The sequence below is a fragment of the Cyprinus carpio genome, chromosome B6 (genome assembly GCF_018340385.1).
Source record: "Cyprinus carpio isolate SPL01 chromosome B6, ASM1834038v1, whole genome shotgun sequence".
In the NCBI taxonomy this organism is placed as follows: Eukaryota; Metazoa; Chordata; class Actinopteri; order Cypriniformes; family Cyprinidae; genus Cyprinus; species Cyprinus carpio.
Window position 1 is genome coordinate 11,565,225 of NC_056602.1, and position 19,360 is coordinate 11,584,584.

General features: G+C 38.6%; 1 protein-coding gene across 1 annotated transcript in view; it reads right to left on the reverse strand.

The window, feature by feature from the left end:
* The window catches only part of si:rp71-81e14.2 (uncharacterized protein LOC100002239 homolog), a 164,555-nt gene that overhangs the window by 135,943 nt on the left and 9,252 nt on the right, over positions 1-19,360 (reverse strand). Inside the window, exon 2 of the mRNA XM_042725723.1 lies at positions 16,066-16,378. Within this exon, the coding sequence (XP_042581657.1) occupies positions 16,066-16,351 (286 nt within the window). The 5' untranslated portion in view covers positions 16,352-16,378. The remainder of the gene's footprint in view (positions 1-16,065; positions 16,379-19,360) is intronic.

Consider the following 19,360-nt stretch of genomic DNA (forward strand, 5'->3'; position numbering starts at 1 on the left):
AAGGGCAGTAGGTGTGTTTGACTTCATGCAGCACTGCGCAGGTCGATCACAATCTGACTTGAAGCAGTGCATGCTGGTTAGAAATTTTGTCTTGACTTGAGACTGTACCGATGCCATATCGCTGTCATGTGTGGCATCAAAGTACCACGATAGCACTCCAAGAGCAGTCGGCTGACTCAGCCGGCACAGTTTCTCCAGAGCGGCTGCAGGATCTTTGATGACAACACAGCTTCACCAGATTCACCACATGACAATGATCACATGTGTTTATTCTAACATCTGTGTTTTTAGAACAGTAAAAACTTCTCTTTGTTTACTGTAGTTGCAATGTTATATTGAGTCAAAAAAAAAATCAAAAAACACTAATAAAAGCATATATAGCCCTACTTTATTGGTATTTAAATAGTATGTTTGTTGAACTTTATTCTTGAACAGATGGCGCTGTATTAAGCACTATAAAAAAAGTGTTTCTGTTGCTCATGAAAACGTTTCTGAAATGCCTATGTATTTGACAAATAGTGCATTTTATTCACTTCATCTGTGATAGAGTATGTGTGTTTCTGTTGATCATGAAGTGTTTTATGTAATGACTATGTTTTCAACTCCTCCCCCGACTGCAACCGGCTAATCTCGTTGAACGCCGCCTGTAGCCATGGTTCAAGTGGAACGCACCTATTGTGTTTGGGAATATTCATGAATAATTTAAATACAAAATCACACGAAAATAGATTTTAGAAGAGAACTCATCATGGTTGTCTGAATCAATGAGAATTAAGCTGTGTCGTCAGTCATTTCCCATCATGCTTTTGATCAGCACAGTCAAGGTTGTGGCTAGAAGGGATACAGCTCCGACCAGAAATGAACAATAAAATTAATTTTCTACTTATTAGATTGTGTTTTATTAACTTCTACACCTACCCCAACCCTAAACCTACCCCTTAAAATAATGAAAAAATAGTAATTATTGTTGTACAGTGTGACAAAAATTACACTGTATTGATGTGTGCATGCCTAGTAGAGCCATACGGATCCCCTCTAGCCTTAACCCGCAGTCAGTGGAGAGCAACAGCACCCGACTGCGCAATCTGACAGTCACCTCACTGTTGCGAGAGTTTCTTGGCACATGTCAGCATGACATCAAAGCAAGTCGGACCAAAGAGTATAAAAGCCCAAGAGGCAAAACTCTGATGCTGTTTTGGTAGCATGCCCACCATTTTGGAGTGAAAATTCCAACTGGACAACAGCACAGATACACAGAAATAGACAGAATAACAACGAAAGAGAGCAGTGGTGTAGTCTAAGTGATGCGCAGATTTACACTGTATATGCACTAGGAAAGGTCAAGGATTTGCATATACCCACTTAAAAAAGCATGTGGCTACATTTTGTGGCAGACCTTTCACACGTTCACTGATAAATAATTTCACCCTGTCTGTGTTGCGAAGCACCGACTTTTTGATAATCATGCTGTCTTTCTGTTGATGACTATTGCTATTGTGCAACCCTTGCGCAGCATTGAGTGTGCAAGCTTGAAATTAACTAATGTGAATCACTAAAGGAGATATGAAACGAAGTACGCTCTTTCAGTCATAGCGTTACCTGGAATGTCAAAGTAGCATATACTTTATCATTAAGGTAACTGTAACAGCAGGGGATTGTTGGCATATAAGAACAATAAGTGATTTCAATAAACAAAAAGTTAATATTAAGTGACTTACATTGTCTGACTATAACAATATTGCCTGATTTTGCTCTATTTCATCAAATAAAATAATTTCAAACAAACTCACAACTGAGCTGCTGCACATCTCCATTCAAACACAGCGTTGTTTCGTTTATGAATGAATCTGTGGTTTTAAATGAATCTAGTGAGTCAATTCAATTACCCATTCATAAAGACTGTTCCTGAATGAATCAGCCATTCCAACGAATCAACTGAGTGAATGTTTCAGTGATAAAATCAGTAACTTGCCGCCACCTAATGGCAGTTTTAGTTTCATTTTTTTAAAGTATCATTTCAGTTATTTAAATCATTGAATATTTCTGTATTCAAAATTTTATATTTAAACCGTAATCTCAACATGAATTTATGAAGTTAATTGCACTCATGCCACCTCTGAGCCTCATTAAATGTCTGTAAATACCTTCGAGCCACTTTTGTGTTCTTGCCAGCTCTGTAAGTGCAAATGCATTTTAATACTGATTTTATTTGATCAGTAACTTATTCTTCTTATTCCATTGTTTTAATTAGAAATGTTGAGAAAAAAAAACATAAAAATATACTTTTAAATTAGACACAAAAGATAATATACTTTAAATGCAGTTAGAAAAAAGCCCCTATAAATCACTTTAAGGAGTCCAATATTACTTCGTAATTGGGAAGGTTAAGGGAAATACTGGTTCTGGCTTATCTGAAGGACATCACTGGACTCTTACTGAACCCCCTGCTGTTTGCTTACCGAGCAAACAGGTCTTTGGATGATGCCATCAATCTTTATTTATTTATACAGCGCTTTAAACAAAAAAGATTGCGTCAAAGCAACTGAACAACATTAATTAGGGAAACAGTGTGTCAATAATGCAAAATGACAGTTAAAGGCAGTTCATCATTGAATTCAGTGATGTCATCATGCAGCTCAGTTCAGTTTAAATGGTATCTGTGCAATAATTTGCAATCAAGTCAACGATATCGCTGTAAATGAAGTGTCCCCAACTAAGCAAGCATTGCACTTCATCCTGCAACATCTGGACAAAACGGGGTCTTATGTGAGGATCCTGTTTGTGGACTTTATTTCGGCTTTCAACACCAACATCCCAACAGCCCTCCAGACCAAACTGACCCAGCTCTCTGTTCCTAGCTCTATCTGTTAGTGGATCACCAGCTTTCTGACAGATAGGCAACAGCTAGTGAGACTGGGGAAATTCATGTCAAACAGCCGCTCCACCAACACTGGTGCCCCTCAGGGATGTGTTCTCTCCCCACTGCTCTTCTCCCTCTACACCAACGACTGCACGTCTAAAGACCCCTCTGTCAAGCTCCTGAAGTTTACAGACGACATTGCAGTCATCGGTTTCATCCAGGACGGTGACGAGTCTACTTGCAGACAAAAGTTTGAGCAGCTGGCTGTCTGGTGCAGTCTTAACAACCTGGAGCTGAACACTCTCAAAACAGTGGAGATGATAGTGGATTTCAGGAGAAACCCCCCTGCACTCCCCCCATTCACCATCATAGACAGCACTGTGGCTGCAGTGGAGTCATCCAGATTCCTGGGAACCACCATCTCTCAGGACCTGAAGTGGGACAATCACATTGACTCCATTGTTAAAAAGGCCCAACAAAGGTTGTACTTCCTTCACCAGCTGAGGAAGTTTAACCTGCCATAGGAGCTGCTGAAACAGTTCTACTCAGCCATCACTGAGTCTGTACTGTGTACTTCAATAACTGTCTGGTTTGGTTCAGCTACAAAAGACTACAGAGAATGGTTCAAACTGCTGAAAGGATTGTTGGTGCTCCCCTGCCCACCCTTCAAGAACTGTATACATCCAGAGTGAGGAAAAGGGCTCAGAAAATCATTCTGGATCCCTCACATCCAAGTTACCCCCTTTTTGAACTTTTGCCATCTGGCCGGCGCTTCAGAGCAGCAAATACCAGGACAGCCAGGCACAAGAACAGTTTCTTCCCCCAGGCAATCTACCTCATGAACAGTTAAATGTTCCCCACTTATGCAATAAAAATGTGCAATATCCTTATATTTATTTGTTACCAACTCCATCCTAGTACATCCCTGCATCTCACTCTATTCTATTCCATTATCATCTATAGCACAACTGTTCATACAATTTATTTATTTTTTCGATTTATTTTGCAATATTTGTCTTTGTGTGTGTGTGTGCTGTCTCTGTGTACTGGAAGCTTATGTCACTAAAACAAATTCCTTGTATGCGCAATAATACTTGGCAATAACGCTCTTTCTGATTCTGATTAATTTTTTTATTGTTCAGAAGGTGCTCCTGATTTTTTTTTTTTTTTTTTTTTTTTAACTGTGCACCTAATTATTTTTTGTTTTTTTGTTTAATTAGCAGCACAAGTGCTCTTAAAAATAAAAGTAAGTGTAGGGCCCTGTTCAGTGAGTGTGGTGGTGCTTATGAGGTGCTGCTCTGGGATGGGTGAGTATGAGGCTGGGAGGGAAAAATCACAGTATACTCAATAAAATAAATTGAATATATAATTTAAAGATGGGTGAGAGTTGAATGGTAGAATAAAAGAATGGAATGTTGGACAATCCACTGTAGAAACTCAGTGTGACAGAAATCTTGCCTTTCATTGTTTTATCAAATACACTGACAGGTGATTATTCACAAAAGTGTAAAAATATTGTGTGATTTGAAGTGGGACTCTCTTATGCACCTGCTAACTTTAACTGTTTTTAGTCTAGTAGTAAACTTAATTCCTTTAAGGAACTGCAGGTCCTAGCCATAGAAACCATAATGATTTACAGTGGGTACGAAAAGTATTCAGACCCCCTTAAATTTTTCACTCTTTGTTATATTGCAGCCATTTGCTAAAATCATTTAAGTTATTTTTTTTCCACATTAATGTACACACAGCACCCCATATTGACAGAAAAAACACAGAATTGTTGACATTTTTGCAGATTTATTAAAAAAGAAACTGAAATATCACATGGTCCTAAGTATTCAGATCCTTTGCTGTGACACTCATAAATTTAACTCAGGTGCTGGCCATTTCTTCTGATCATCCTTGAGATGGTTCTACACCTTCATTTGAGTCCAGCTGTGTTTTGATTATACTGATTGGACTTGATTAGGAAAGCCACACACCTGTCTATATAAGACCTTACAGCTCACAGTGCATGTCAGAGCAAATGAGAATCATGAGGTCAAAGGAACTGCCTGAAGAGCTCAGAGACAGAATTATGGCAAGGCACAGATCTGGCCATGGTTACAAAAAAATTTCTGCTGCACTTAAGGTTCCTAAGAGCATAGTGGCCTCCATAATCCTTAAATGGAAGACGTTTGGGACGACCAGAACCCTTCCTAGAGTTGGCCGTCCGGCCAAACTGAGCTCCCGGGGGAGAAGAGCCTTGGTGAGAGAGGTAAAGAAGAACCCAAAGATCACTGAGGCTGAGCTCCAGAGATGCAGTCGGGAGATGGGAGAAAGTTGTAGAAAGTCAACCATCATTGCAGCCCTCCACCAGTCAGGGCTTTATGGCAGAGTGGCCGGACGGAAGCCTCTCCTCAGTGCAAGACACATGAAAAAACACCTGAAGGACTCCAAGATGGTGAGAAATAAGATTCTCTGGTCTGATGAGACCAAGATAGATCTTTTTGGCCTTAATTCTAAGCGGTATGTGTGGAGAAAACCAGGCACTGCTCATCACCTGTCCAATACAGTCCCAACAGTGAAGCATGGTGGTGGCAGCATCATGCTGTGGGGATGTTTTTCAGCTGCAGGGACAGGATGATTGGTTGCAATCGAGGGAAAGATGAATGCGGCCAAGTACAGGGATATCATGGACGAAAACCTTCTCCAGAGTGCTCAGGACCTCAGACTGGGCCGAAGGTTCACCTTCCAACAAGACAATGACCCTAAGCACACAGCTAAAATAACGAAGGAGTGGCTTCACAACAACTCCGTGACTGTTCTTGAATGGCCCAGCCAGAGCCCTACTTAAACCCAATTGAGCATCTCTGGAGAGCCCTAAAAATTGCCGTCAACCAACGTTTACCATCCAACCTGACAGAACTGGAGAGGATCTGCAAGGAGGAATGGCAGAGGATCCCCAAATCCAGGTGTGTAAAACTTGTTGCATCTTTCCCAAAAAGACTCATGGCTGTATTACATCAAAAGGGTGCTTCTACTAAATACTGAGCAAAGGGTCTGCATACTTAGGACCATGTGATATTTTAGTTTTTCTTTTTTAATAAATGTGCAAAAATGTCAACAATTCTGTGTTTTTCTGTCAATATGGGGTGCTGTGTGTACATTAACGAGGAAAAAAATGAACTTAAATGATTTTAGCAAATGGCTGCAATATAACAAAGAGTGAAAAATTTAAGGGGGTCTGAATACTTTCCGTACCCACTGTATATTTCAATTTCAGCAGGCAACTATTTTTACAGTTACATTAGAGTAAACTGGGCCAGAACACACACAAAAGTTAAACATATGTAACGTATGAGGCCTGAACCAGACAAATTAAAGATTCGATCGTGAGCATGGTTGAAACAAGAGAAGCCAAATTCCTCGGAAAGGCAACAGGACGCTGTAAATCAACTCCTAGCACCACAGTCTGATAACCAACCAACTCTTTCAGAGAACAGCTTTCAACATTAACACCATTAGAACAATTATTGACAATTTCAATTCGAAGAAGAGATTGTCTAATTGGGGGCAAGTAATCGAAGAGATGGACAGTCTGACCTTCACATGTAAAGCCGTGAGAGTAAACAAGATCGTTGGATTGACTTCCCCCCACCTAGCAGAACCAGACTGAAATTCCTAAGGAGACCTGTTAACCCCTCTGGTCTTCACAGGACATATCCTTACTCCCCAGAATGGCACAGAGAATGCCTTCCAATGCATATATGCACTAAAATGAACTCAAAAAAGACTTCTAAATGGATATCAGTCCATTGCTTAACTCCATATCATTTATGTAACCCACAAGTTTGATTATAATGTTTCTAATCACTTATTGTGTATGTCTTTTTAAATAACTCTTGAATAGCTTAAGGGATCATATTCATGTTTAGTATGTGTGTGTGTTCGAATCTTCTTGCTTGAAACGTTTTCTGACCATCAGTTATTTGTCAAATGTATCATATTCTTGTTATAGGAATCATGTCCAAATTATACCCTGCAAGAGTGGGAAAATTCGGACCACGTCCTTGATAAGATAACATATGATTTATGAATGGGTGGGACAGACGTTGCAACACTCTGAGAAAAGACAATATCTAATTGGTCAAGACAATATTTGAGGTGTGGCCAAAAGGCCAGTTTAAATACTCAGGACACCATCAAATTCAGCTTTTAGCTTTTAGCTTTCGTTTAGCTTTTGCTATCAGTCATGCCGGCTTTTAGCCTCTGCTTTTTAGCTTTTGCTTTTAGTCATGCTTTGTCATCACTTTTAGCGTTCTGCTAGCGCCGTTCCAGCGTGCTTCAGCCTTGCACGCCTGCTACTTAGCCACGATGAGAAGAAACACCACCTAGTCTCGTCCCTTTGAGCTAAATTTGATTCTATGTGATGGATATATTATTTGAAGATGTATGTGTCATGTAATGATACAAATAGTTTTTAAAGTATATACCTCCTGCAAATGATGTAAGTTTACATTGACATTACATACCTTTCCCTTACATATAGTACATTTAAATTAAGATGTGAATATTTTCTAGAAATAAAAATTCCAGTAACTAATTTTGAACTTTCTGTAATTGATTTTTTTTCTTACCAAGTTCTTAAAATTCCAGCTACAATCAATCACAACAATGTATAATTACAGACCATTAAGCACATAAATCGTCAGTTTGTTTTTTTACACACATGCACAGACATTATTTCATACGCAACATAGTTGTGAGATGCATAAGAAATCTTCAGATGCATAACACAAACCATAATACATAACTACAAAAGACAATACTTTATTTAACCTTTTCTAAGATGAAATGTTCGGAGGAAACACAAGCATTTTTGACTATCATTTCTGCCCAGTCTGCTTGTTTTATTGCATTTAACCACAGCTGTCGTTGTTTTTTTGTCTGGCGGTGGCAGCAGGTATGCTTTAAAATTGGAGCCTCTACTATGTCGATTTTGGCACCCAACATCACAATAAGACAATATTTTAACTTCCCTATGTAGCTGAATCTGCGCTGGTTTGAATTAGCCACCTCCAGTTTCCCCTTTGTTTTGCCTCCAGCTAGCGCGGAGACGTAATTGTGACATTGGCCCTAAAAGGGTCTGTTCTTTGGTCGGACGTAACTCAGACACTTTTCTAACCGGCATGCATCTTGCGGTAATCATCATTGATCAGTTCTGCACATATTTTGCTCATCTCAAACAAGCCTAATGAGACACTGCATGCTTTAACAGAGCAAGTTATTTCAGCGATAAAACCTTAAAATTCACCCAGTCTATTCATATAACAACATCGCATGGCTTTAGAAGATTTGGAATGCAAAATTGAAATCCTTGAAAATGCTTTAATTTTAATGCATTGTTTTCAAGGTTTGAAAACTGCTTGGATTTTAGTAAAGTGCTTGAAAATGCAGTTGCATTTGGTTTCATAATAAATTTGCTGAATAGGACTTTTTTTTTTGTTATTTATTTAGTTATTTTTTTACATAAAATAAGCAGCTCCGCTCCAGTCTGCACATGTGGCTGATCTGCCGGTGTCTTTATTGATGCGTGATCTGCCGGTGTCTTTATTGACACGCGCCTTCTGATGGAACAGAGTGGGAGATAAAAACATCCAGATTAGCGAGATACATTCAGTCAGCGATGGCTTGAAAATGATAAATTATGGTTAAAATGAAAACTAAATACTTGAGTAGCCTCCTGTTAAGTTTTTTTTTTTATTATCGATTCCAGTACTAAAAGATACGATTATCAATACTATTTGGTGCAAAAAGTTATTTTAATACTGCTGAATTTTGGCAACTGTATTCAAGTTCTTCAGTCAAGATCAGTGAGTTATTTTTCTCTGTTTTATTTTATTAACATTAAATGAATGGTTCACCCAAAAATAAAGTTGTTTAAACCTGAACCTAAACCTGTTATTTTGAAGAATGTGGGAAACCAAACACCTGCTGGTGCCCAGTGACTTCCATATTTTCCTTTTCTTACTATCAAAGTCAGTGGGGACCAGCAACTGTTTGGTTACGCACATTCTTCAAAATATCTTGTTTTGTGTTCAGCACAAGAAAGAAAGTAATACAGGTTTGGTACAACATGGCAGGGAGTATATAATGACTGAATTTTAAAAGGGGTCATATGATTTATGATGCGATTTCAAGTTGTTCTTTCTCTGTGGAGTGGCACAAGATGTTTGTTAATGGATAAGGTCCTTAAAGTTGCAAAGACTAAAGTCTCAAACCCAAAGAGATATTCTTTATAAAAGTTAAGACTTATCCATGCCCTCCTAAAATGCCTTGTTTAAACACGCCCCCACGTCACGATGTGGGAAAATTTGCATAACGCCACCCAAATGTTCACACAAAGAAAGAAGGCGTTACTTTTATTCTCTCTGTTGCCACCGGCGCCATGTCGTGGAGACACTCAATGTTTGTTGTGAAAGCGAAACTACCTTGTTTGGCATTCCAAAAGAGGAAACAAATAGAAATCAGTGGTTAAGTTGTATTTACAACACTGTTTTGGAACAGTTCAACCCAAATATTCAGATGTGTGCAGCGCATTTTATGGAGGACTGTTTCCTGATCCTGGGAGAGTAAATGCCGGCTGTTCTGACTCAAAGACAGTAAGTACATTTTCATATTTAAAGGATTTGCCACTGATGATTCAAATGCGAGTTTTGAGCAGTGTAGAGTAGCGCTTGTTGTTTGTCGTTTCTCCGATCACAAATGCAGACATGGATTTATGTTTATGCAGCACGATGCAATGCAACACGTAAAAAGACAGTATAAGTAATTTTAATCCATAATTATGTCCCCACTGGATACAACAAATGCCCCGTTTATAATGGGTCTTAATGTTTTTGTCTCGTCGCTCTGGGACTCGGCATCCCAGTATGGTAAGGGCTGCCAGGTTTTCACAAGAAAACCCGCCCAATCGCTACTCAAACTAGCCCAAAACTAGCCCAATCTCGTTCCGGGGGTTAAAATACACATTTTTTGGTAGGGTTCCCCTGCTAAAATTTGCATTCCAATAGATAAATATCATGTTATTGGAGTCATTTCAACCCGTGTACATTAAACATAACCCACAGCAACAGTGTTATAGTAGCCCGATTCTGTGGGAAAACCCCGGACTTGGCAACACTGGTAAGGGGCGTAACATTTCCGTCACATGCTTGAGGTATTCAGCCAATCACAGCACACTGGATAGCTGGCCACCTCGCTTTTCAGACCGATGAGCTTTGTAAAAATTACGTTTCGGAAAGGCGGGGCATAGAGGAGAAACAATAATGTTCAGTATGAACCTTAAACCGCATAAACACATTTAATTACACTAAATACACAAAATAATGTTATTTTTAGCAACGTCATATGACCCCTTTAATCATTGTCACTACAAATTTAAGGACATGCGCCACCTGCTGGCAATTTGCTGATTTTGTTTAGAACAATGCGAAATTGCTATTGTTTAAAAATCCAAAGGATTAACAAAGGCGTGAGTGTGTGTGTGTTTTAAATTAAGATAATTACAATAGCTTCTTTTGACTAATCCATTTTCTTAAAAAATAGTTTAAAGGCTGAAATGTGAGGTTTATCACTATATTAAACTTTATTCATTTGTGAAGAACCTGTTTTTGAAATGCAAATCATGTTTTTTGCAGTCATTTTATAGTACCAGTCATATTGTAGCCCTGAGTGTTTATTGCTCCTTTAAGAGACACACATAAATATTGCCCCCCTTAAATTTTGATTTCGGTAATGGAGTTCTGATAATAAGAATTACAGTGACATTTGATGATAATACTGTTGCGATGTATTTTTAGAAAAAGTGTTATTGTTGTGAAACTCAGTTTCACCAATAGAGGGCACCCTAAGCATAACACTAGGCTGAGGATTGGTCACTGACGCTAGTACAGTCGTGGCCAAAAGTTTTGAGAATTACATAAATATTGGAAATTGGAAAAGTTGCTGCTTAAGTTTTTATAATAGCAATTTGCATATACTCCAGAATGTTATGAAGAGTGATCAGATGAATTGCATAGTCCTTCTTTGCCATGAAAATTAACTTAATCCCAAAAAAACCTTTCCACTGCATTTCATTGCTGTCATTAAAGGACCTGCTGAGATCATTTCAGTAATCATCTTGTTAACTCAGGTGAGAATGTTGAAGAGCACAAGGCTGGAGATCATTATGTCAGGCTGATTGGGTTAGAATGGCAGACTTGACATGTTAAAAGGAGGGTGATGCTTGAAATCATTGTTCTTCCATTGTTAACCATGGTGACCTGCAAAGAAACGCGTGCAGCCATCATTGCGTTGCATAAAAATGGCTTCACAGGCAAGGATATTGTGGCTACTAAGATTGCACCTAAATCAACAATTTATAGGTTCATCAAGAACTTCAAGGAAAGAGGTTCAATTCTTGTAAAGAAGGCTTCAGGGCGTCCAAGAAAGTCCAGCAAGCGCCAGGATCGTCTCCTAAAGAGGATTCAGCTGCGGGATCGGAGTGCCACCAGCGCAGAGCTTGCTCAGGAATGGCAGCAGGCAGGTGTGAGCGCATATGCACGCACAGTGAGGCGAAGACTTTTGGAAGATGGCCTGGTGTCAAGAAGGGCAGCAAAGAAGCCACTTCTTTCCAAAAAAAAAACATCAGGGACAGATTGATCTTCTGCAGAAAGTATAGTGAATGGACTGCTGAGGACTGGGGAAAAGTCATATTCTCCGATGAAGCCCCTTTCCAATTGTTTGGAGCATCTGGAAAAAGGCTTGTTCGGAGAAGAAAAGGTGAGCGCTACCATCAGTCCTGTGTCATGCCAACAGTAAAGCATCCTGACACCATTCATGTGTGGGGTTGCTTCTCATCCAAGGGAGTGGGCTCACTCACAATTCTGCCCAAAAACACAGCCATGAATAAAGAATGGTACCAAAACACCCTCCAACAGCAACTTCTTCCAACAACCCAACAACAGTTTGGTGAAGAACAATGCATTTTCCAGCACGATGGAGCACCGTGCCATAAGACAAAAGTGATAACTAAGTGGCTCGGGGACCAGAATGTTGAAATTTTGGGTCCATGGCCTGGAAACTCCCCAGATCTTAATCCCATTGAGAACTTGTGGTCAATCCTCAAGAGGCGGGTGGACAAACAAAAACCCACTAATTCTGACAAACTCCAAGAAGTTATTATGAAAGAATGGGTTGCTATCAGTCAGGTTTTGGCCCAGAAGTTGATTGAGAGCATGCCCAGTCGAATTGCAGAGGTCCTGAAAAAGAAGGTCCAACACTGCAAATACTGACTCTTTGCATAAATGTCATGTAATTGTCGATAAAAGCCTTTGAAACGTATGAAGTGCTTGTAATTATATTTCAGTACATCACAGAAACAACTGAAACAAAGATCTAAAAGCAGTTTAGCAGCAAAGTTTTTGAAAACTAATATTTATGTAATTCTCAAAACTTTTGGCCACGACAGAGAGAGTGTTCCTGATCTAACCTGTCTTTTTCATACTTTTATACAGGTAAGCTGACGAAAATTCGCCCTCTAGTAAATCACAACGGTATTATGTGCTTATAAAACTGTAGTTCTTGCGAGAAACATATTGAGATGTTCAATGTTACACTGGTTCAGAGTTTTTGCACCTAAAATGGCGGACGATCAGATTAACAATCCTGATAAAAGATCATAACTTTCTGCATGAGTGAAAATGAGTAGTTAGTGTTTAAAAATACCATGATCTACATAAAAATGTGAGACAAGTGATGGGTTATTTACTAAGTCTATGTTTAAGAACCTGAAATAGTCGTATGTAGTGTTAAAGAGGTGAAGCTAAAACGCACGTGTGAATAGGCCTAATCACCCCACTCACGTGTTAACTTTATGGAGAGTCATTCCATCAGCCATTAACTGAAAAAAAGAGCATTTCATGGTGTATTATTAATAAGAAATCAGACTCAGTGTGTTAATGATTTTATTATCCATTTGCTGAGGATGTATAATGTTAAAATATAGAAACCGGTATTGGGTTAAAACTGTGATTAAAGTAATTCATAAAATGATAAAAAGAGCAATAAGAAAAGTTTATACAATTAAAAATGCTGGAGTAATGTAGCTATATACTGAATTGTAATTTTCAATGTTTGAGTATAGAGTTTGCACATTACTCGCCTGTATTTATGTTAACAGAGTGTAATGCGATACTTTAATGTTATTTACTATACTTGCCTCTGCACAGGGTAAGAGTGAGTATTGAACATGTTTAGGTTTATTGTGTTATAGTGTTAATGGGTTTAGAAAAGGTAATTTTGAGGATAGCGTGATGGTGTGTCCAGTCAGTGTCATGAATATGCATAAATGCTTGCACTTTGAGACATTATTTTTGATACTGTTAAGACTAGCTGACGCTAGTAGAGTGAAAGACCGCTCAGTATGTAATGAGTGAGTTTGAGTGTACACGCTACAGAGAGTGTTCCTGATCTAACCTGTCTTTTTCATACTTTTATACAGGAATAAATGTGTTGCACAAAGGAAGAGCACCGCCTCATTTTTGAAAAGTGTAACAATATTACCATAGACATTGCCCTACACTGCACATACAGTATTCATTTCTATTTGTGCTCTTAAAAAGCTTCTTAAAAAGGCTTAAATTTTATTTTAAAAATAATGCAGATACCCTGTAAATTCTTTATGTATTTATTTAATTTTATAACTTATATACTGTATGTTGGTTATTTTAGGCAATGTTATATGTAATCCAGACAGGTGGTTTGTTATTAGCACAATAACATCTACAGTGAAGAACTGAAGTATGTATGTATGTATGTAGAAATGTAATTTACCACAGTTGTACAGTGCTGGAAAATCTTGAACATGCACCTTGAAAGTGCTTGAAAAGTGCTCGTAAAAAAGTGCAAAGTAAAATAAATTTTACTTTGGAAAAGGTGTAAGAACCCTGCATACAGTACATACACGCACTCACTCGCATACATGGAAACGCGCACTGAAACTTGTTGTCAGAGCTGCCCCAAGAATTTAATAATAAAATAGTTTAGCAGCTGAAAGCCACATGACATTTCTCAGTAGCGAGGTTCTTGAAGCAGTTCAACTTAAGATTCGGCCAGTCAATGAATTGTAGTTTTAGTCACTTCCGTGTTGGTTTCATGAGAGACACCGGAAGGTTGCCACTTAAACGGGCGGGACAAATACAGACCAACCATCCTACTGCCTAATGGAGAAGTCAATATTACCGGTTACTGCTTTTTAATATTTAGTAAAAATTCATAAAAATGACATACTAGTAATACGTTGCTGCCGTGGATATTCCAAAACATAGCAACAACCAAAGTGTCTCAGCTGGAGAAACGCTACCACCAAAGCATTCTCAAGTGCCACCAGCTGGACGTTTTAAGAAGAGCACATGACATTTTTTCAGCTGGCTAAAAACACTTTGGTGGACACCAATTATTTATTGTTAGGCATATGGCCTATTATATTTTGCATTAACACAATATACCTGAGCCAAACCTGAAATAGTAGACCAGAATATTCCACTGCGTTCCTGGACATGCAATTTGCATAGTTGTAATTCATAGGCGGGGATTAAGCTAATTGTGAATGAGCGTGTACACGCGCCCTATTTATGAATGACTGGAATTCATTAACCTACGCACGTTTAACTTTCAAATCGGATGTTTACGAAGCATTTGTGAATCCGGAGGAGAGTTTTTGGGAAGGTCTGTTTTACACGCAAATTATCCTACTCAGAATTTACTCAAATATTTACGCAAGTTTCATGAATAAGGCAACACTTTCTATGAGGGTTGCGCTTCACTAAATAAAATGATTTAATAAATATCAGTTTACAATAAGCACTTATTCTTGCAAACGCAGGAAAATATCTGAGGGAGCACAGAGCCATCACTGTATAATATGGGATTTATGCTGGCACCCTCTCGTATTACAATAATGTACTCTTGATATTTTCCATTAAAATAACACCAAAAACTGCCTCAAATGAACTATGAAAACGAGAATAAAGTGGTAGAAGCTGAAATCCATTTCTTATTGGTTAAAATGAATGGAGACTATCACGTGTTTTTTCCGTGGGAACGGGATCGGCACCAATGATCTGAACAATGCCTTGAGGCATGGTTGTGACTCCAGACCATTAAAATTAAAGAAATAATGCACTCCTGAAGTGGTAATGTGGCCATGACACCGGAACCTATTATTGGAACGGTTCATTTCTTTTCATTCAATGGAACTAGGCTACATTCTTTATTGTCATGTAAGCGCTTATTGCGATTGAAAACACCGTAATGGTTTCCACTGATTATGAAATATTTTTGTTTGCTGGGGTGTTAAAATATTAATAGGGAGAGGGGCCAAAATTTAGTTTTGCCTATTTTATTATAAGAGGTAAATCCGGCCCCTCCTGTACTTTTATTTGCTTGTGTTTTATATCGTTGAAAAGTGGACTTAGGTTTAGGGTATGGAGTGGTGTTAGTAATCCAAAATTAATTAATATAAAATCATTTCTAGTTTTACAAATGTGAAGATTTAAACACTGAAGGGGTACCCAAGACAATCCCTACTGAAATACATTACACTGAAAGTCGTGCAGAGTGATTCGAAAAAAGGGGGAATTTCATGAATACGAATAAATAGATTGAAATTGCCGTAAGACTGGGCTCACATGACAGCATAATAACATATTTCAGATATATAGGCTATGCATCATGTTGTCTAAAAGTTTATTTCTTTTTGATTTGTACTTTTCAACACTAATTTTGTGTGCGTGTGTGTGCATGTATACTTACCTTCAGAATCACAAAGACTAAACAAATTATGCAGAGTAACAAAATGACAGCACACAAAAAGTGTAAGATCTTCGTATGAGGAACATCTGGACACACTTTTTTATGCCCTTCTCCTGGTTCGTCTACTTTCTCTTCTTGTTTTTCCATGACAGAATAGAAAATCAAGGCCAGAGAATTAGATCTATCCTCTATGCTGTTCTTTATTCAATATTAAGCAGAAAATGATTTTACTGCTCAATCTCTTGATCTGAATATAAGTTTACCATTTACATAGTTTACGTAATAAATGCATGCATGACATTCAGACCACAATAAAACCATCATGTTTTATAATGAAATTATTTACGTGAAGTGTAAGACACACTTACCTATCCATAACCATGTGAGCCTGCTAACTGTAATTTTCTCTTCCAAATTAAATTCACACCAGTAAAGCCCAATGTCTGTGGTATTTACATTTGAGAAGGTGACATTAAGGTTGGGAATTTTTCCATCTACACGGACTTTGGGTTTGTACATTGTTGATCTATGGATAAAAGTGCCATCTTTGTAATAGTAGAAGAGTTCCTGCTTATATTTACTTGCCCCTTTTTTGTACATGTACACCCCATCTTGAGGGGTTTTATCATGTAGCACACTGGATGATGATCTCATTCCCAACAGCTCCAAATAAAGGTGTAACTGTTTGGAAAAAAAAAAAAAGGAAAAAAAAAAAAAAACTGAGACCTTAACCACTTAAAGGGTAGGTTCACCCAAAAATGAAAATTAGCCCATAAATTACTCACTCTCAAGTCATCCTAGGTGTATATGACTTTCTTCTTTCAGACGAATCCAGTCTGAGTTATATTAAAAATTGTCTTTGATCTTTCAAGCTGTTTAATTGCAATCAGTGGGTGTTGCAGTGCATCAGTCCAAAAGAAGTGAAATAAAAATGGGTCATCAGATGCCCATTTGATATGTTAATATGATTCTTTAGGGTCTTAATGAAAAGTCTATAACATACTTTTGTTAAAATTTCTCAATGGTAGTGTAAAAAACACCTTTTTTACCCTGTCAAAACGAGCTCTGTTTTTAGCCCATTTTGCTTTAAATGATCTGCTGACCCCGCCACTCTCTTTTGTAGGGTGACAAGCAGTACTGTTTCCTTTAGCCGTGAATATTCATTAAAAACCTTATACTCACTTCTTCTGTAGGTGAAGCTGGATCATGAATGATTCGCACGAACATAGACACATTTAGGCAGAATGGGGATTGGCGCATTCACTTCAAAATGAAAGTAACATTAATCCTCTGTGTCTACAGCAGCTCAGATGTCGGGAGTAAATGACGACTGCTATGTTGATTATTACATCCAACAAAATTCAACACACTTTCCAACACACTTTCAACACATTTATGTTCAAACAACAACAAAAGTGAATTTTGCATCCGATGACTCCTTTAATAAAAAAAAGTGTCTCACACAGCTCCAGGGGGTGAACAAGGCCTCCTGTAGCGAATCGATGCATTTTTATATTTTTATCGAGCGCAGCGTTAGTTCAGTCAGGCCACGTAGGCATAGTGCTGAGACCACTCAGGGACAGATTATGACACAGTGGTGCCCTGGGCACAGACCGATTAAAGGCCCCCCTCTGTTGAAATTTCATTCCTTTTTTATTCAAAATTTCCCCAAATTTGTTAATTATATCATAAAATATCAGGATTCTTATATATTAGTAAATACATTTAGCACCTTTATAGATCATGTTAGTTTATCTATAATGGTCTATGGGAAAAGTAGCCTAATATAAGTGTAATCTATTAACAAGCCTATGCATAAAACCTGTCTTTTAACTTGTACTAGATGGGTGTCATGTCATAGAATATTTTTAATACAACTGACTTTGTATTTAACGTAAATTTAATAAAAACATTGTAAGTTACTAATTATAACACTTTCATTGTACATTAAGAGAGCAAAGAATAGTTGCATTATCAAATAATATTAACATTAGTCTAGTTCAAGCACTCTCAAAAACTCCCATTATAATCACTGAAGCTGTTACTGTGAAATGAATATCTTACTTACGTCGTTCACACATCTGCACTTTGTTTATGATGAGAGAATTCTCCAGAGAGCAGCATTCAGTCAGCGAGCGCGCGCATTGAACAAAACGGGCTTTTCAGCGATGACTCATCTGAATGCCTCTGATTGGCCACTGCATTCATAAGCTCAACAGAATCCTGTGTGATTGGTTATAATGTGCAGCACTGTAAAAACACGTCTGTCTCTGCGCCAGCCAAAGCACAAACGCATATTTGAATTTGGCAGCTGATACTGTAACAGATGGTTATATCTTAAACTCGGAGGTGAAACATCAGGACACGCAAACAGCTCTGTTATTGAACATCCATTTATTCTTCTTTTCTCTTTACAACCCTATAACCTTTTTCTGCACCAGGAGTGCCCTCTAGTGTTCTGTTGGTTACACTACATCCCCCCCTTTTAGTCTCAAAATCTCATTATTATTATTCTACATACTTATATCCCCATGGTTATATATTCTTTTTTTTTTTTTTTTTTTTTTTTTCCAGGGAACAAACATCTCAATAACATAACATTGAACTTTCTTTCTTAAGCTGGAAGCCAGGGTAGACTACCTGGCCATTCCTGACTCTGCTGAAGGGGTTATTCTGCCCTTTTCTTGACAGCAGGTCTACCTATGCTAATTCATCTTATAAGTCCATTCTTTCTGGTGGACGGGAAATCCTACCTGACCTTGTCACTGTAACGTTGACCTCTTGCTGAGTTGGTTCTGGAAGAACAGTAAGATGAGCTCGATTCCTTCTCAGTGTTCCCATCTCTGTTTCTACCTGATACGATCTTGGCGTTGCTGCTTCCCCCCCGGACCGTTCCAGTGGTTTTCGATGTCCTGATCCACACTTTCTGTCCAGGTATGATGACTGGTAGATTTTTTCGCTCTGTGTCTAGATCTGAATGTTTCCTGTTGTTTCTCTTTTAACATCCTATCTTTTCTTCTGAACACTTTCAGGTCAGGCCATCTTGGGGTGAGAGATTTAGGTGGAACTGGGACTGTTGACCTTATTCTTCTCCCCATCAAGAGTTCTGCAGGTGAGATCCCATGAGCTAATGGAGTCGATCTGTAGGCCAAAAGAGCTCTCTGAGGGTCTTGGTTCTTTCTCAGCATTTGTTTTACTGTACGCACCGCTCGCTCTGCCTCTCCATTGCTCTGGGGGTAACGTGGACTGCTTGTGACATGTTTGAAGTCATAGTCTCGGGAAAACTCTGCGAACTCACATGACGCAAACTGTGGACCGTTATCTGTCACCAGTGTTTCAGGGATTCCAAACCTGGCAAAGATGACCTTCAGCCTCTCCACTGTTGTTGCTGTTATGAGTTTTGGCAAGTTTGCAACTTCAATATATCTCGAGAAATAGTCAACCACCACCAGATAATGTCCTCCTTCCCATTGGAAGATATCAGTTGCGACTCGTTGCCAGGGTCTCGCTGGTAAAGGTGTTGGCATCAATTGCTCTGTTTTCTGCTGGGAATGCTGACAGCAGATGTCGCATCTCTCCACTAACTCTCTTACATCTCTTTTATAACACCTGGCCACCATATAGATTGCTGTGCCCTTGCAATGCACTTCGTCATTCCTTGGT